The sequence below is a fragment of the Perognathus longimembris genome, chromosome 2, assembly GCF_023159225.1.
Source record: "Perognathus longimembris pacificus isolate PPM17 chromosome 2, ASM2315922v1, whole genome shotgun sequence".
Taxonomy (NCBI): domain Eukaryota; kingdom Metazoa; phylum Chordata; class Mammalia; order Rodentia; family Heteromyidae; genus Perognathus; species Perognathus longimembris.
In genome coordinates this window covers 9036383-9054069 of record NC_063162.1, presented here as the reverse complement: position 1 = coordinate 9054069, position 17687 = coordinate 9036383, and the positions used below count along the sequence as shown (strand labels likewise).

Genomic DNA, 17687 nt, shown 5'->3' with positions numbered 1-17687 from the left:
AAAGCTTGCACTTGTCTAGTGTCACACGATTCCACTAGAAAATGCCCTGAGAGAAGCCGCCTGTGCTCTGCACACAGCGGGCTGGAGCAGGAGCCCCGCAGCAGGGTGCTGGGTCGCTCCCGCTGGGCTCGTGGTCTGCGGGGTGCGGGACACGGGGTGTGTGTGTGTCAGGCTCTTGGGGGGAATGTACTCTGGGGAGGAGGTCACGTGGGGCAGGAGCCAAGGACTCCATCTGGCTTTCCTGGAGACGAAGGGAAGGGATGACTAACGCTATCCCGGGAGAGGAGGACCCGCGAGTGGGCCTCTGCCCTCAGGGACCGCGCGGAGGGAGGCTGCCAGCTAGGCCGGGCTCGGGGTCCGCCCGAGGTCGCCCAGGCCGGGAGGCGGGCCGGGCCCCGGAGGAGCGGGAGAAGGGGGGCGGAGGGAGGAGCGTGCGCGGAGGGAGGAGGCGGAGAGGAGGGGCGGAGAGGGGAGGAGGGAGGAGGGCGGGCGGAGGAAAAGCCCGCGGGAGGAGCTGGAGGAGGAGGTGGCGCGAAAGGGAGCAGAAAGGAGAAGCGCGGCCTGGGCGGAGCCGGAGAGGGGCGGAGTGAGGACAGAGGGCGGAGCCTGGGGCGGCCGGGGCGGGGCGAGCGGGCGGAGGGGGTGGAGCCAGCGGCTAGGGAAGGAGCCTGGGAAGGGGAGGAGCCCGGAAGGGGGCGGGGCCCGCCGGGGGTGGCGCTCGGCGAGGGGAGGCGCTGGGGGTGAGGCCTCCACGGCCGCCTCTGCCGCCGCCGGGGCGCGTTCTCCGCGCGCGGGTCGTCCCCGGGGCGCTCCTCGGCTCCGCTCCCCGGCGCTGTAGGTCCTCGGCCGTCGTCCGGAGGCGCGGGCTCGGTGGCCGCGGCTGCCGAGGACGCCCGGGGCGCCCCCCTGTGGGCCTCGGTGGCCGCCGCTGGGCCCAGGAGCCGCCGCCTCCCTCAGCGCGCCGCGCCGCGCCGGGCCGGCATGGAGCTCTTCCAAGCCAAGGACCACTACATCCTGCAGCAGGGCGAGCGCGCTCTGTGGTGCAGCCGCCGCGACGGCAGCCTGCAGCTCCGACCCGGTGAGGGGTGCGGCGCGGACTGGGGAGCCCGGGTCGGGCGGGAGCGGAGGGGGGCGCGGCCGGGCCCCTCGGCGGACCCGGCGGACCCGCCGCGGGCGAGCGGGCGGGCGGGCTGGCCGGGGCGGGCGGGGCCCCCAGGCGGCGCGCGAGCTGTCAGGGTTTCCTGACCCCGAGCGGCCGCAGCCTCTCCGGTCCCCCTGCGGAGAAGGCCGGTGATCCTGGGTCTGAGCGCGCGTCCACTCCCTCGGGGACAGGGGGGCCTGGGACGGGGTTCACCAAGCCGGAGGTAAAGCCCCCCGCTAGCAGCTGGGCTTTGGTAAAGGCCTGCCTACTTGGAGCGGCTGCTCTGAGTCCGTGGCGCCAAGTTCTGAGTTCGAATTCCATCCAGCGCAGTGGAATCTTCCGCGGGACACTCCCTGTTGACATCCTGTGTTTCTGGTCCTTATTCATTAAGTGACTAACCATCGGTTAATTAATTCCCAGGCACTTGATGTAAAACACTTGGCTTTAGATCTGTATTAAGTTGTGCTAAAATATCGAAGTATTTGTTTCTGTGCGGAAACAAAACTGTATCGACTGGGTGTCACTTAGGCCATCATGCAGCCCTGCCCTCAGAGCTGACAATCCGGTTTCCCCTGGGACGATTTTGGGGCCCCCTGGCCCCTGCTTTAGCTTGCCAGTCTATTTTCTTCACCACTCAGGCAGGATCCTTTTACTTTAGGAAAAGGAAGAGAACAGAACTCTTTAAATACAGCATTTGAAGTTTCCTTTTAGTTCTTGTGTGTACCTCTACTCAAAAGTATTTCTTGGTATGAACTGGAAAGTCAGAAACGTCCAAATGAACTTTACTTGTTATCACTTACAGGGTGGTTTCCAAGTACAGATCCCTTAATACTATCCCTCCTCCTTGACCTCCCAATCTCCACAACCACCTTCCAGAGCAGACAAGAGCATCCTCCTTTTTAGGTGAGGAGAAAGGTGTGAGGGGTCCCAGGAAATGCAACTGGGACTTGGAGAGGACTGCCAGTGGCTTTGCTAGAGCAGTAAAGGAGAACTTACTTTTTTTCTAGGCTCTGACTGTGTTTTCTTGCTATCACATTTTATTTCCTTTTTTCAGAATGGAGGAGAAACTACTGGGTCCACATGAGGATGGTTCTTGGTTATCTTGAGAGTGTAAATAGGGTCATTTGGGCCAGCCTTTTGCTATTTTTTTTTCTTATTGATTGGACCATTTATCCTGCTTTCTGCCCAACTGACCCTCGGACTTTGGGTGAGATTCAGGAGTGATATATTACTGAAGTAAAGTGAATTCAAAATTCCCTGGCAGTGAAAAGATCTAACTCCTGGGAGTCAGAATGGTGAATCTAAGAGAACTAGATGGACAGTTTCCCTGACAGGAAAAACTTTTCTATACTTTTCTTACTTTCCTCAACTGTAATGGGGAACTTGGAGCCTAGATTTTTGGATTAAGTCATATGTTTTGGACTACTGTTTATTTGTCCCAAGTTTATATCAAAAGGCCAATTAAACCTTTTTCATGAATAAAATAAAATGATTATAAGGCTTTACAATTAAGTTTATCTCATTTCTTAGAATATAGCTGATCTTGGAATAAAGTAGACCTAAAGTCTAGAGGAAGGAAGAGTCCAGTGTGTTTTAGAAGTAGCAGCCTATTTTGATCTTTAAGAATGGATACATAAAGAATCCTTTCACTTTACCAACTAGTTAATTTCTAAGTATGATTGTTTCATATGGTAAGTAGAGTGTTTTTCAATAGATAGAATTATTTAAAATTCTCTTTATTTTCACTCAACTGTCTCTGCACTGCTTTTTTGGCCAGTTTTGCTATTGTTTGTAGTGACAGCATTTAAAACCTTTCATTGCTTCCCATTGGTTACTGGATTAAATAGATTAATGAGCAAGTCCTTTTCTTTATTGCATTGTAGTATTATAAGACCACAAAAGCTTTGTAAGCATTTTTTTTTTAAATGCTTGTCTTGGGGCTTGTACTCACCGCCTGGATGCTGTTCCTGAGTTTTTTGCTTAAGGATAGCATTCTACCACTTGAGCCACTGTGCCAATTCCAGGTTTTGTTCTTCCTTTTCCCTCCCTCCCTCCCTTCCTCCCTCCCTCCCTCTCTCTTTCCTCCCTCCCTCCCTCCCTCCCTCCCTCCCTCCCTCCCTCCCTTCCTTCCATCTTTCCTTCCTTCCTTCTTTCCTTTCTTCCCTCTTTCCTTTCTTTTGTGGTTAATTGAGCTGTCTTCAAACCATGATACTCCTATGTAGCTAGGATTATAGGCATGAGCCCGGCATACATTGGTGGTTTTTAAATGTGGTTATTGAACAACCTGAAGCCAGAGTTTTGTTTCTCCTAAAGACATCAGAAGAATAAGCTCTGATGATATTTAAGGTTAAAATGTTTGTTACTTTCAGCTTCCTTTCCTGCCTGTTGTATAAGACCCAACTTCAAGGCTACCCCTATGAAACTTTCCCCTTCACCCCTGGGACAGAATTTTTTTATGCCTCTAGGTATTTTCTATACTTAGCACACATTTCCATGATAACAGTTTACCTACTGCTCCAATGGACAGTGTATTCCCCAAGGCAAGGATCCCGCTTTACTCATCTCAGTGTCTCTGGGCTTTAAAGTGCTTAGAATACAGAAGGCCTGTTTGGTTTAGTTGATGTGAATTAAATTTAAGAACAAGTTTTCTCTCAGATAAATCATTGCTTTAAAGATAGGATGCAGGAGGGCACAGGAATAGAGGGAGGAAGGGTGCATAAATGCAGTCATTGTATTCAGTAAACACTATGTAAAAAATAAACTGTGCAACTTGAGGGCAGGAATGGGAAGGGGAAAACTGGGGAAAGTGAAGAAAGGGGTGACATTGTCCAAGAGGCATTGCACTGATTACCTGACTTATGTAATTGTAACCCCTTTGTACGACAACTTAATAATAACAATAAAAATTAGGATGCAGGTTATGCTTATTACTCATTTTAGGCTGTTTTAAATATCTGGTAATTTGGGTGGGAAGTATCTGTCTACTTGGGTGAGGAGATAGGAGGAAAGAAGCAGTACCACTTGTAGTTTTTGGCCTATCTGATATAGCATTATTTTCTGAAACACAATTTTGTGGAAGTTTTTTGTTTTTGTTTGTTTGTTTAGCATTGTTTAAATTTTTCAGTTCTTTTTTTCTAGCTAAACAACTGAGTATTGTTAGGTTTTTTTTTTTTTAGTGTTGCTATTTTTTTTAAAAAGACTAGCGAGTAGTCTTTGTCTATGTGGATCACTGCTTTTTGATAGATGCTTATGTTTATTGGAAAGTAATGACCACCATAGAAAAATATTTTGTTGTTTTAATTTCTTCCAGGAAAATTATAGACCATGTTGTAAACATTCAGTAATCTCCTGAGAGAAGAATTTAATGCCTGAGAACAATTGTAATTTAAAGACTTAGGAGGGAATATAATACAATCTGCTTTTGGGGAATGGTGATATGCTCTTATCTCCTTGGTCTTAAAATTACTTCCACCAGTCCTGTGGCTTTGGTAATGGCGGTGTTATATAATTTACTGCTCTGTGTTGCCTCATTCTGTCCTAGACTGAGTGACCATGAAAGGATCTCAAAACACCTGCCAACAGACAACATTCATGAGTGTCAAAATGAGCATTTTTCTCTGTCTCTCTCTTTTGAGGGGATACTAGCTATCAGAATTCACAGAAACAGAAATGTTTCCTGTTTTTAGAGTTATGCTATGATAATGAAATTTTACTTTTTACTGTGTCATATGAAGTGAACAATTTTGGAGGAAAAATTATATTATGGAATTGAAATCCAAATGGAATATTTATCTCTTCTGAGGAATGTTTTGATTAAACTTTATTCAGTTTAGAGTTCTGTGCCACTTTTTTTTTAACTTTAAAAATGTTTCTGAAGAAGTAGTTCCTTTAAATTTCCGGTTTATAGCCTGGAGTAGTGGTACCTATGATCCTGGCACAGGGATGTGAACAGGGATGAGGCAAGAGGACCATGAGTTTGAGACTACGCTTGGCCACATGGCAAAACAAAACACAACAACAGAAACCCCACCCAAACCATGTTTGCTAAAATTTCACGACAAAATGTAAGGACTTACTACTAAATATATTATGACCATCTCTCTAACCATTTTTGTTATTTGTAGAAAGACCTAGTGTCTTTAGTTTTCAGTTTCTTTGAGGAGGCTTAGCACTTTTTTATGTTTTATGCTACTTTTTAATTCATATTTTATATTATGAACAGGATAGCAATTAGGTAGAGTCAATTTGTACATTTTTATGTACATTTATTTGCTATTTAGCCTAGAAAAGACTTATTTTTGCAAAGTCCTGCCCACTCACAATTTTGGCTTGAAAGTAAAAGTAAGAAAGGGTCTACTAGAATGATAGTTTACAGATTGAGGGGTGTTTTGTGCATATTTTGTTATCTATATCATCAGCCTAGATGAATAATAATGATGGCTTTTATTTGTTGAATTTTTTTCTGTGTGGCATTGTTCTACAGTTTGTATATATTATTTCATCTCCACAGTAAAACTTAAGAGGAAAGTTTCATTATCAACCTCATTTTTCAGATGAGTCACAGAGAAGTAATTTGTCTAAGTTTTCAGTATGAGGGATAGCCATCTTCTAACCTAGTACATGGCTGCATAACAAAAATTTCTACAGTATTGACAATTTTTTTTTTTTTTTTTGCCAGTCCTGGGGCTTGAATTCAGGACTTGGGCACTGTCCCGGAGCTTCTTTTGCTCAAGGCTAGCACTCTTCCACTTGAGCCACAGTGCCATTTCCAGCTTTTTCTGTGTATGTGGTATTGAGGAATTGAACCCAGAGCTTCATTCATGCCAGGCAAGCACTCTACCACTAAGCCGCATTCCCAGCCCTATAATTACTTCTTTTTTTTTTTTTGGCCAGTCCTGGGGCCTGGACTCAGGGCCTGAGCACTGTCCCTGGCTTCTTTTTTGCTCAAGGCTAGCCACTTGAGCCACAGCGCCACTTCTGGCCATTTTCTGTATATGTGGTGCTGGGGAATTGAACCCAGGGCCTCATGTATAGGAGGCAAGCACTCTTGCCACTAGGCCATATCCCCAGCCCTATAATTACTTCTTTTTTTTTTTTTTTTTTTTTTTTTTTTTTGCCAGTCCTGGGGCTTGGACTCAGGGCCTAAGCACTGTCCCTGGCTTCTTTTTGCTCAAGGCTAGCACTCTGCCACTTGAGCCACAGCGCCACTTCTGGCCATTTTCTGTATATGTGGTGCTGGGGAATCGAACCCAGGGCCTCATGTATATGAGGCAGACACTCTTGCCACTAGGCCATATGCCCAGCCCAGTATAATTACTTCTTTTAAATTAAAAATATTATCTTAAAATAGTTGTACAAAGAGCTTTCAGTCCAATATTTCAGTTTATGAGTACAATGCATCTTGTTCACTGTTACCCTTTTTAATTTCTCTTATCTTTCCCAACCTCTTTTGTGTGTGTGTGCGTGCACACGCGCGCGCGTGCACTTGCATTGCACATTTGCTGGACCTGGCACTTTGAACTGTGATCCTAAGATCTCAGCCTCCTGAGTAGCAAGCCACTGGTTCTACCTTTTTTTTTGGGGGGGGGGGGGAGGGACGGTGGTACTGGTCCTGAGAATTGAACCCAGCTTGGGCACTGTCCCCGAGTTTCTTTGCTCAAGGCTATGTCTGGCTTTTTGGTGGTCAATGGGAGAATAAGAGTCTCAAGGATCCCCGCAGCGTCGGCCACCTTGGATCCACTTCCATTCCTCTCTACGGTCGTTCAACTCATTCACAACAGCCAAGATGGTGAAGCAGATCGACAGCAAGGAAGCCTTTCAGGAAGCCTTGGACGCTGCAGGAGATAAACTTGTAGTAGTTGACTTTTCAGCCACGTGGTGTGGACCTTGCAAAATGATCAAACCCTTCTTTCACGCCCTCTCTGAAAAGTATCCCAATGTGATGTTCCTTGAAGTCGATGTGGATGACTGTCAGGATGTGGCTGCAGACTGTGAAGTCAAATGCATGCCAACCTTCCAGTTTTTTAAAACGGGTGAGAAGGTGAGAGAATTTTCTGGAGCAAATAAGGAAAAGCTCGAAACCACCATTAATGAATTAGTGTAAACACATTTTCTGAAAAATATTACCAGTCAGCTGTTTGAAAACTTGTAATTTTTTTTAATTTACAAAAGTATGAAGTATGGAGACTGTATATCCAACTGCTGATTATAAATGACAATAAAATATTAATTCTACCCTTTAAAAAAAAAAAGAGTCTCAAGGACTTTCCTACTTGTGCTGGCTTGGAAACTCAATCCTTGGATCCCAACCTCTTGACTAGCTAAGATTATAAGCATGAACTACTGGTGTCCCATTCTTCCTTTTCTTTTGAGGCAGTGTCTTGCTGAGTATCCCAGGCTAGCCTGAAACTCAAGATACTCTTTTTTTGTTGTTATTGGTGTTGGGGCTTAAACTCTGAGCCTGGGGACTGTCCCTGAGCTCTTCAGCTCAAGGATAGCACTCTGCCACTTGAGCCACAGTGTCACTTACTGTTTTCTGATGGATAATTGGAGAGAAGAGTTTCACAGACTTTGCTGCCCAGACTGGCTTTGAACCGCAATCCTCAGATCTCAGCCCCCTGAGTAGCTAGGATTACAGGCGTGGGCCACTGGTGCCTGGCACGGTACTCTGGTCTCAGTTTCTAAGTGCAGGGATTACAGTTATTTGTCACTATGCTCTGCTCTGTTTCTAGTTTCTTGACTACAAAGTTAATGGAATTAATAGATAAAGTGTATTTGTAGCTGTCGTAATCATTATAATACAGTCTATATAGAGAATAAGATAGTCCTTTTGAATATCATAGCTGGAACATTCAGGAAGGGTAAGTGTAGGTTGAGAAGGCTGTACATGGGGTTTTCTAGTTTGTCCTTTGACTCTTTGTCTGCCCTGCCTCCTTTCTTGCAAAAGCAAAATACTGTAGTTAGAAGGAATGTTGTTATGTTATAGATTGACTAGTAGTCTTTCCAGCTAAGGTCAGTTTATCAGGTTTCTCCTCTTGGGTTTTTAGAACATTTGCAGTTTAAGAAGGGAATAGATATAGGGTAGATCTTTGAGTAGAAACATTGATATGTACTGGACCTGAATTGTTTCCTTTAGTGATGAGCAACCTGAAGCCTTTCTCAGTTAGCTTTGTAAGAATCCTAGATCCAGTTTCAGGAGCAACCTTTCTGAGCCAACAAAGCTGAGATGGCATGAAGGAGACAAGCCTTTAGTAAGGGCAGTCATCTTCTGAGACAGGAGCAACTTTTGTAGATCCCTGGTTCCTGGATACTTGTGTTTTGGCCTGCCAAATGAAGCTGGCTTCAAAGGAGAGTGCCATCAGGCTCTTCTAGGTTAGAACCTGCAGATTCCAGAGACCAAGGTTCCATGTTAGCATGGTCTTTTGGGAAACTGGCTGTTTTGGTGCTTTTCCAGGGTTTCCAGCAACATGGGTCCTAGCCCAGCCATAGCACGGAGGGCACTTATCACCACTCCCCAAGAACCTGGTCCTCAGAGTTGTATTAAATGAACTGAAATAGTTGTAGACCCTGGTTCACCCTTTATGGTTTGAGTAACAAAGGGTTTGTTGGTAGAACTTAGTGAGACTAAAGACCAGAAGACCAGAATACTGCCTCTCATGCACAGAATATTGCTGTGCTAATTTCTCATTTATTCCTTTAAGGGAAATCTAATATATGTGTGTGTGTGTGTGTGTGTGTGTGTGTGTGCACGTGCGTGCGCGCGCGCGCGCGCTGATGTTAGGTTTTGAACACAGGGCCTAGTCACTGTCCCTTAGCTTTTTCTGTCAAGGCTAGTGCTCTACCAATTGAGCCACAGCTCCACTTGTAGCTTTTTGCTTGTTACCTGGAAATAAAGTCTCAAGGACTTTTCTGCTGAGGCTGACTTTGAACCTTGATCCCTAGATCTCTGCCTCCTGAGTAGCTAGCCAGTAGTGAGCTGCCAGCATCTAGTTGGGAATCTTGTTCTTAAGCCTTTGGAATTTAATAAATCATTTTCTTCTTGAACAAAAATAAATGAGGCTCATAAACATCTTAATTTTCTCTCAATTGGCCCTTTAATAGAAAGGTTGCTGTTGCTAATTTTGGTCTTTATGGTTTATGATGGACTAAGCTGATGTGTTTGCACACACATGCTAGACCATTGGGAAATCAAACCAGTTCATCTGTGCTACTGATTTATTTTAGAATCATAGTCTAACCTTTATTTGGTGAATTTTTATGGGCATATAAATGTGTTAAATCTTTATAAGCTGTGTTTATATCTCTGTGTCTTTTAATAAACAGTTCTATTTCTGTTCAAATATTTTAAAACATAACCTTTTAAAATCTTGCCTTGCAAATACAGTAAGAGAGAGAACATCAATGTCATAGGCCCCATAATAAACAATTGTCAGTTAGCTGATCTAAGTCACAATTATGTGTCAACTGGCCACAACAGAGTTGAGAACTTTGGAAGCAGGGTTTGTTTATTAAAATAGGGAAATTTTTATTACCAGTGGCTGCTGATAATGCATTAATAATGAATGGCTATTATTGTTAAAGTGAGAATAAACACTGAACTGATCCAGCATTATGATACTCAGAACATATCCTGGTAGTGTCTTAATTAAAAGGCATGTTTGGTTAGGATGACTTTCATTTTGTGGATGCCGTGAGACCCTTATGGGAAGGACTTCCATTCACAAGCAAGTATATTGTCATACTTGTTTTGGTAAGGCTGATTCAGTGAACTAGAGATGGATTTTAAGACATTGTTTCGTATTTAAAGTTACTTCATTTTAATTTCAGCTTCTCCAATTTTACTCTTGCATTTCTTTATCTTGGTAGTAGGATATTTAAAATTACACGAATTTTATTTAGGTATTCTTATAGAAACAGGTTTTCACTTTCTTTTAAATTACACTGAGTTTCAACTTTCCCAGTTTTTACAATATCAGTATATATGATTTAAGACAGTTAAAACATCTAGCTGCAACATTAGAATTTCTTTTCTTTCTTTTTTTTTTAGATCAAAGACTCAAACTCAGTATCTGAAACTTTTGCTCATTGGCTAATGATATCTGAGTCATACCTCCAACCTCTAGAGTTTCTTTTTTTTTTCTTGTCAGTTGTGGGGCTTGAACTCAACGGCCTGGTTTCTGTCCCTGAGCTCTTTCAGTCAAGGTTAGTGCTGTAATGCTTTGAGCCTCAAGCTCCACTTTGGGTTTTCTGGTGCTTAATTGAGTTAAGAGTCTCACAGACTTTCCTGCACAGGCTGGTGATTATATCATTTATAAGCATGGAAATCCTTGAAAGACACTTGCCAGTGTACTACTACTGTCTTGTATACCTTTCTTTGATCTTACTAGAAACAACACTTTGTATGTACGGTACCTTTATTCTAATTGGGTGGTCAAAAAAAAGACAAAGTTTGTGAGAATTGGTTTTACCCAGTTGGTCAAGCCATAAGATACATGACAACTTTTCTTCTTCCCTTCATGCCCTCAGAACCCTGTGCTGTGGTCCTTGCTTGACCTGGAAACAGTTGTTCATTTGATGCCAAGAAAAATGGCAAATCCTTGACCTGATGAGGACATATGGTCACAGAATGTATAAACAGTGTTAGATGCAAGAGTAAATTAGTTTTGAACGAAGTTTTCAGGAAAAGCTAGGTAATTAAACACCAGCTGGGAGAAAGATTACATCTATTTAATGATGGAAGTGCTAATTTTATGCATTTCTGTTAATAGCTCTAAAATGAGGAAAAGAAAATACTAATTCTTAGCTCATCTGTGTTTTGATTTACCTCTCAGAATTTCCTGTCTGAAAGTGATGCTGAAGTATAGCTTTTTGGTAGAACAGAAGGTAAGGGGTATATCCAAACACATTGCTGCATTTCTTGGTGATTCATTATAAATTCATTATTCAAGTGTTTAATCTTTACTTGAAATGGTTATACTTCTGGTGCTTAGGGTTGAAAAGTATATATTTTCCTCAGCCCCTCCCTACGATGAAATCCTAATTACATTATCTGGCCTTTCATGAAAGTTCTTTTAGTCCTCCTCTGTTCTTTTTGGGCCTTTTCTTGAGATGTGAGAGGATTTTATATTTCATATAGAGAGAGAATTGAAATGCTTTTGTTTGGCTATTGTGGAGTTTGAGGAGAAAGTTTAAAACAACAACAAAAAAAAGCGATTTCTAATTTTCATGATGCTTTAAACATTGTGGCCCACTTACTACATTGTAATTATCTCTGTGTATGTGTGTGTGTGTGTGTGTGTGTGTGTGTGTGTGTGTGTGTGAGAGAGAGAGAGAGAGAGAGAGAGAGAGAGTATGTCAGTTCTGGGGTCTCCTGCTATTGTTTGGGTTCCTCCCTCACTTCCCACTCCCAAGGCTGGCACTTTACTGTTTGTACTGTACCTCTATTTCCACCTTTTTACTGCTTAATTGGAAATGAGAGTCTCAAGGACTTTTCTGCCTGAGCTGGCTTATCAAGATCCTCAAATCTTAGCCTTCTGAGTAGCTATGATTTCAGGCATGAGCCACTAGCACCTGCCTATTTGATCCCTATTTTTACATTTTTTTAAATAAAAAATTATTAGCATAAACTAATTGTACAAAGGGGGTACACTATTATATTTGCATACATGCCTTTATATTTTGTTTTATTTTTGCAGGTCCTGGGGCTTGAACTCTGGGCCTGGGTGTTGTCCCTGAGCCTCTTTGTGTTCAAGCCTAGCACTCTACCCCATGAGCCACAGTTCCATTTCCGACTTTTTTTGAGTAGTTTATTGGAGACACAACTATATTTTACTTTTAAAATTGATTTTTGATACATGTTCTTACTATATAATCTAGGCTATCCTTGAATTCATAATCTTGCCTTAGTGTTCTAAGTGCTGACTTTAATTATATTTCCTTCTGGTAGCTTACACCACTTTTTATGGCTGCTAAACATATTATTTATGTAGTTTATGATACCTTACAACTTAATTTTTTTTTTTGTCAGTCATGGGGCTTGAACTCAGGGCTTGGGAGCTTTTATGCTCAAAGCTAATGATCTACCACTTTGAGCCACAGCTCCACTTCTGGTTTTGGGGGTGGTTAATTGAAGTTAAGAATCTCGTGGACTTTTCTGCCCTGGCTGACTTCCAACTATGATCCTCAGATCTCAGCCTACTGAGTAGCTAGATTACAGGCGTGAGCCACTGGCTCTAGGCTTGACCAGTCATTTTTTTTTTTTTTTAAACATTGTCTTTTTTTTTTGTCAATCCTGGTGCTTGGACTCAGGTCCCTGAGCACTGTCCCTGGCTTCTTTTTGCTCATGGCTAGCACTCTACCTCTTGAGTCACAGTGCCACTTCTGGCTTTTTCTGTTTATATGGTGCTGAGGAATCGAACCCAGGGCTTCGTGCATGTTAGGCAAGCACTCTATCACTAAGCCACATTCCCAGCCCCTTGACCAATCATTTTTAACCTGGCTGTACAGTAGAATTACTTGGAGGAGATTTTTTTTTTTTTAAATACTGATGCCAGAGTCCTGCCCTAGCCAGTTGGGCCCATCTCTGATAGTAAATGAAACCTTGTTATTAGTATTTTATAAAGCTCTTAGGTAATGATAATGAACTATTGGTTGGCAGCTATTGAGTTAGATTTTATATGGGGAAATCACCAGCTGCTGGATCTCCTAAATTGGATTAGTTCTGTAGCTTCTGCTTGCTGGAGAAATAATTACCATTAGAGAGTTCAAGGAAACGTGTATCAAACTTTGCATTTATAAGATGGCACCTGGATCTAATTATTCCTTAACCTTATTTCCTGCCTAATTAAATTCTGAGAATTTAAACAAGAATGAACCAACTATGTTCCTCATTCTAAAACTCTTTTCCTTATTTGTTTTACTTTGGTGTTGGTGATTGTCTTTTCAGAGCAAAAGATACCCTTTGTTTTTAGTAGGAAATGAAACTGGGCTCTGATTATATATGCATATCCTAGCACTTTTTTTTCTTTATTGTCAAAGTGAAGTACAGAGGGGTTACAGTTTCACATGTGAGTACATTTCTTATCCTACTTGTTACCTCCTTCCCTCCTCCCTCCCTCCCCCTGCACTTTTTTTTTGTTTTTATAAAGACACAAGTGAAGTTGCCTATAAATTCAGCAGCTGTGCCCAAAGTTAGGCTCTTTCTTGAGAGGGGCCGAGGGAGTGCTGAGGGAGTGCCTTTGCTCTGGGATGGTGGCGTGAACGACTCCTGGGCTCTGGAGGCACCCAGTACTTAATCACTTGTGTTTTGTGTACCAGGAGGGGAAGGGCATTTAAAAATAGAAGCTGTGTACTGCCAAATGGATCTGAAATAAGAATGGAAATATTAACCTAATGGGCCAAACAATGGAGTACTTCGGGTTTGAGTAAATGTTGCTTCATTATTTCAGTAACTGGAATTTGATAATATTCCTAAAATATTATACTTCTGTAATTTATAAGCAACTTTACTCTTTACTAGATAACTTTGGTCATCTTAAATTTTAAAACTTCTTTGTGAACTTAAAATGTAGCTCACTGGATACCAGTGGCTCATGTCTACGATTCTAGCTACTCAAGAGGCTAAGATCTGAGGATCATGGTTCAAAGCCAGCCCAGGCAGGAAAGTCATGAGCTCTTCAATAAAGTACTCAAAAAGTTGGTAGTGGCACTGTGGCTCAAGTGGTAGAGTGCTAGCCTTGAGCAAAAGTAGCTCAGAGACAACACTCAGACCCAGAGGTCAAGTCCCAGGACTGGCAAAAAAAAAAAAAAAAAAAAAGTTTCCCTTACTGGGCACTGTTGGCTGAGGCCCCCTAGCTACTTAGGAGGCTGAGATCTGAGGATTGCGGTTCAAAGCCAGGCTGGGCAGGAAAATCTGTGAGACTCTTATCTCCAGTTAACCACTAGAAAACTGGAAGTGGCGCTGTGACTTAAAGTTGTAGAGTGCTAGCCTTGAGCCAAAGAGCTTAGTGCCCAGGCCCTGAGTTTAAGTCCATGACCAAAAAAGCCAATTGTCTTTTGAGTTTGTATGCCACATTAGCATATATTTGCTGAAGAAAAGTTTAGAAAACTGTATGCTTGCTGGACCATTACAATTATGTGGTGTTCTTTGTGCAGGGACCAGGTAAACCCAAGGCTACTTTCTCTACTTTTCTAATGCCTTCTCTCTCCCATTAGTCATTGATATTGTTGACAGTGTCCATGCTAAGTTATTGTATATACCTAGACTAATACCATCTACACCAGATTTTGCTAAGCCAATTTGTTTTATTTCCTTAAAATCATTAAAATCTATTTAGAGTTTACACACATGGTGCATATACATACTCATGAACACATGCTTTCAGATATACACCTACATTTTGAAGTGTCTCTCTATACCAGGCAGCAAATTGATAGCAGTTCAGTAAGATGAACTGAACTTTTCTTCTTGGGTCTGTTACAGTGCTTGTTCAGGTCTTACTCTGTTTCTTGTGCCTCTTGTGTCATTGGTATTTCAAGTTATATGTACTTACTAGGATTTTAAGATAATTCACTGTTGCCCAGAATTTTAGCTAAGCATTTCATTGTGAGAAACTACATGCTCATTTACTGTATTTTTTGAAAAATAAGTGCTTTTATTATTAAAAGCTCCCATACAGCAAAGATGGGTGTTTTGGGACTTCTTTTAAAATAATATAAAATGTGCTGGGGGCTCACACCTGTAATCCTATCTACTTGGGAGGCTGAGATCTGAGGATCACAGTTTGAAGCCAGCCCAGGCAGGAAAGTTGTGAGACTCTTTTATCTCCAATAAATTACTCAAAAAAGCTGGAAGTGGCACTGTGACTCAAGTGGTAGAGTACCTGAGCAAAAAAGAAGCTCAGAGAATGCGCCCAGGCCGAGTTCAAGCCCCAAGCGCAGCAAAATAAGATAAAATAAAATAATAATATAAAATGTGAGCTGGAGATACAGTTCACTGGTAGAGCATTTGCTGTTCTGCTGCTGTTCAAGTTCTTGAGTTAAATTCCTAGCACTGCCAAAAATGAAGATGTGAGTCCTATTACAAACCAGTGAAAATCAGTAATTCATAGGAGACATTTTTTGGTTTATTTACTTAAGTAACTATAATAAATGCCTCTTGGCATTAAGCTTTGTGCTTCATCGCAGGTATACAGCGGTAAACAAAAGAATTAACTGATAGAAAACTTGGCACTTTTTACTTGCTTGGTTGAAACTGTTTACATTTATTGTAACTAATGTATTAGTTATTTCTGCCTTTCTATTTAACATGTTTTTTTCTTTTTTCCCTTTACCTAACCTGCTTTCCCTTTCATTGGAGGGTACTGGTACTAGGACTTGAGCTCTGGTTTTCAGGCTCTAGCTTAGAGTTTACCATACCTCTACTTCTTTTTTTTCCTAATTAATTGAAGATAAGTGTCCCCTGGAGTATTCTATTTAGGCTGTTTGGACAGTTCAAATTTTGTAAGGTTTCTTTCTGTTGTCTGTTTAAGTTACAGAGAGAGAGAGAGAGAGAGAGAGAGAGGTTAACATTATTTCATTGTCATTTTTACATTTTTATTCTTTAAAAAATATTATTATTATTATGTGCAGAGGGATTGCAGTTATGTAAGTTGAGTACAGAGTACATATCTTTTTGTACAAGGTCTCCCCTTTCCTCTCTTCCAGTCCCCCCCCCCCAACCTACCCACGGGTTGTATAGCCTGTTTTCCACTGTTACTTATATTCTTTGTGGACATTTTGTGATACTTATTTTCACATGTAATTGAAGTAGCCAACATCTATCTTTCTTTTTTATTATTAGAAAAAATTTATTGTCAAGGTGATATACAGAGGGGTTATAGTTACATATGTAAGTTAGTGAGTATTTTTCTTGTCAAATTTGTTACCTCATCCCTCATTTTTCACCCACCCAACATCCTTGTCTTTCTAAGGCATATCTTTCCCTCCCTTTTCTAGATTTTTGTCTTTTCTAGATTCTGCTGCCTCCTATACCAAGGGTTTACAGAAAAGGAGGAAGCCGGTGGTCATACTTGATTTACTGTGTTTAGATGAGAACTATGTTGCTGAGACTGAGACTCTATGCCCAGTTTTAAGCTGCATCAGAGCTGTAGCTCAGTTTCACATTTTAAGACAACAGAATTCTAGCATGTATCTAGGTATTAAGGCATTTCACTCTGAGAAGGTTTACAGGAATTATGGCTCTACTCTACCATTTAATAAGAAAAATATATTAAAAGTTTTCCTTCATATGTTCCCCTTTCCCCCCTTTTAAAAGCCATATGTAGACTCTTAAAATGAAAATCTATGGGGACATTATTGTGCAATAGGAGCCTGGATACTCATTTCCCAGGCTGAGTTGAAAGTTATTAACATTTAGTATGTGACAGATGTTGTGCCAAACACTTTCACATAATTCGCTTAATCCTCATGAAAGCTCTATTAGAAGAAATCCTCATTTACAAAAAAAGCTGATGGCTTCAGAGACTATTCCCTGGGACACCAAGTGCAGGTTGTGGCAACCTTACATCTGAGTTCCAATTCTTGAGGGAGCCCTAGATCACTCTGGCACGTTCTTATCTAACATCTGGATCTTTAAATTTAAGCTTGTTCTCTTACGTCCATCCTAAATGCCTGTCCTTGCATTTTGTTTCAAGGGCAGTCTGCCTGCCTGGAGAAAGAACTCCTGAATTTACAGTTTGTTGCTGTGATGGGTTGGTTCCTATTTAGTTCTTCAGCTTTAGTCTCCCAGTTTTTGGATTCAATAAATATTTGAATGTCTGTTGTATGTTAAACGTGTTAAGTAGAGTTTTAGATTCTTTTTTTTTTTTGCCAGTCCTGGGGCTTGGACTCAGGGCCTGGGCACTGTCCCTGGCTTCTTTTTTTGCTCAAGGCTAGCACTTCTGGCCTTTTTCTATATATGTGGTGCTGAGGAATTGAACCCAGGACTTCATGTATATGAGGCAAGTACTCTTGCTACTAGGCCACATTCCCAGCCTGAGTTTTAGATTCTGACAACAGATTTTTTTACTGGTTGACAGGGTGAAGGTCTTGACTCTGGACAAGGGCAGTGAGTGACGATTCTGGAGAAAAGTATAATATTCATTAGATTTGGTGAGAAAGAAAGGCATTTTGGCTGCTGAAAGCCCCACACCAAGATGAGAGCATTACACAGAGACTGTTTGGTAAGGATACTTACAATGTTAGGGTATGTCAGGAAGAACACCCTTGGACTTAGTGGGAAAGTGTTCTGATGTTAGTTAACAGGGTAATTGGTGTTGGGCAGTCAACCTTACCTACCACCCACTTTGCCAGACTTGATATCCTTCTCTGACATGAACCAAATTACTTTAACTTTTGTTACTTTAAACAGTGAAACTCTTGAAGTGGGGGCATGGCTCAAGTGGTAGAACACTGGAGATTCTGAGTTCAAATGCCAGACTGCCAAAAGAAGAAAGCAGAAAGAAATATGATGTGATTGAACGTTTGTCTGACTTCTTCCTTTCTTTCC

General features: G+C 41.9%; 2 protein-coding genes across 2 annotated transcripts in view; both read left to right on the top strand.

The window, feature by feature from the left end:
* Positions 1-779: 779 nt before the first annotated feature.
* Inpp5f (inositol polyphosphate-5-phosphatase F) overlaps positions 780-17687 on the top strand; it is an 83968-nt gene continuing 67060 nt past the window's right edge. Inside the window, exon 1 of the mRNA XM_048338118.1 lies at positions 780-1078. Coding sequence (XP_048194075.1) covers positions 982-1078 — 97 coding nt within the window. The 5' untranslated portion in view covers positions 780-981. The remainder of the gene's footprint in view (positions 1079-17687) is intronic.
* Positions 6860-7383, top strand: LOC125345991 (thioredoxin-like). Its single transcript, XM_048338121.1, has one exon. It carries the CDS (start codon positions 6927-6929, stop codon positions 7242-7244), a length of 318 nt encoding a protein of 105 aa, XP_048194078.1. The 5' UTR covers positions 6860-6926; the 3' UTR covers positions 7245-7383.

Excerpts from the sequence above, each read along its gene's own strand:
- LOC125345991 (XM_048338121.1), top strand. The coding sequence starts at position 6,927 with ATGGTGAAGCAGATCGACAGCAAGGAAGCCTTTCAGGAAGCCTTGGAC.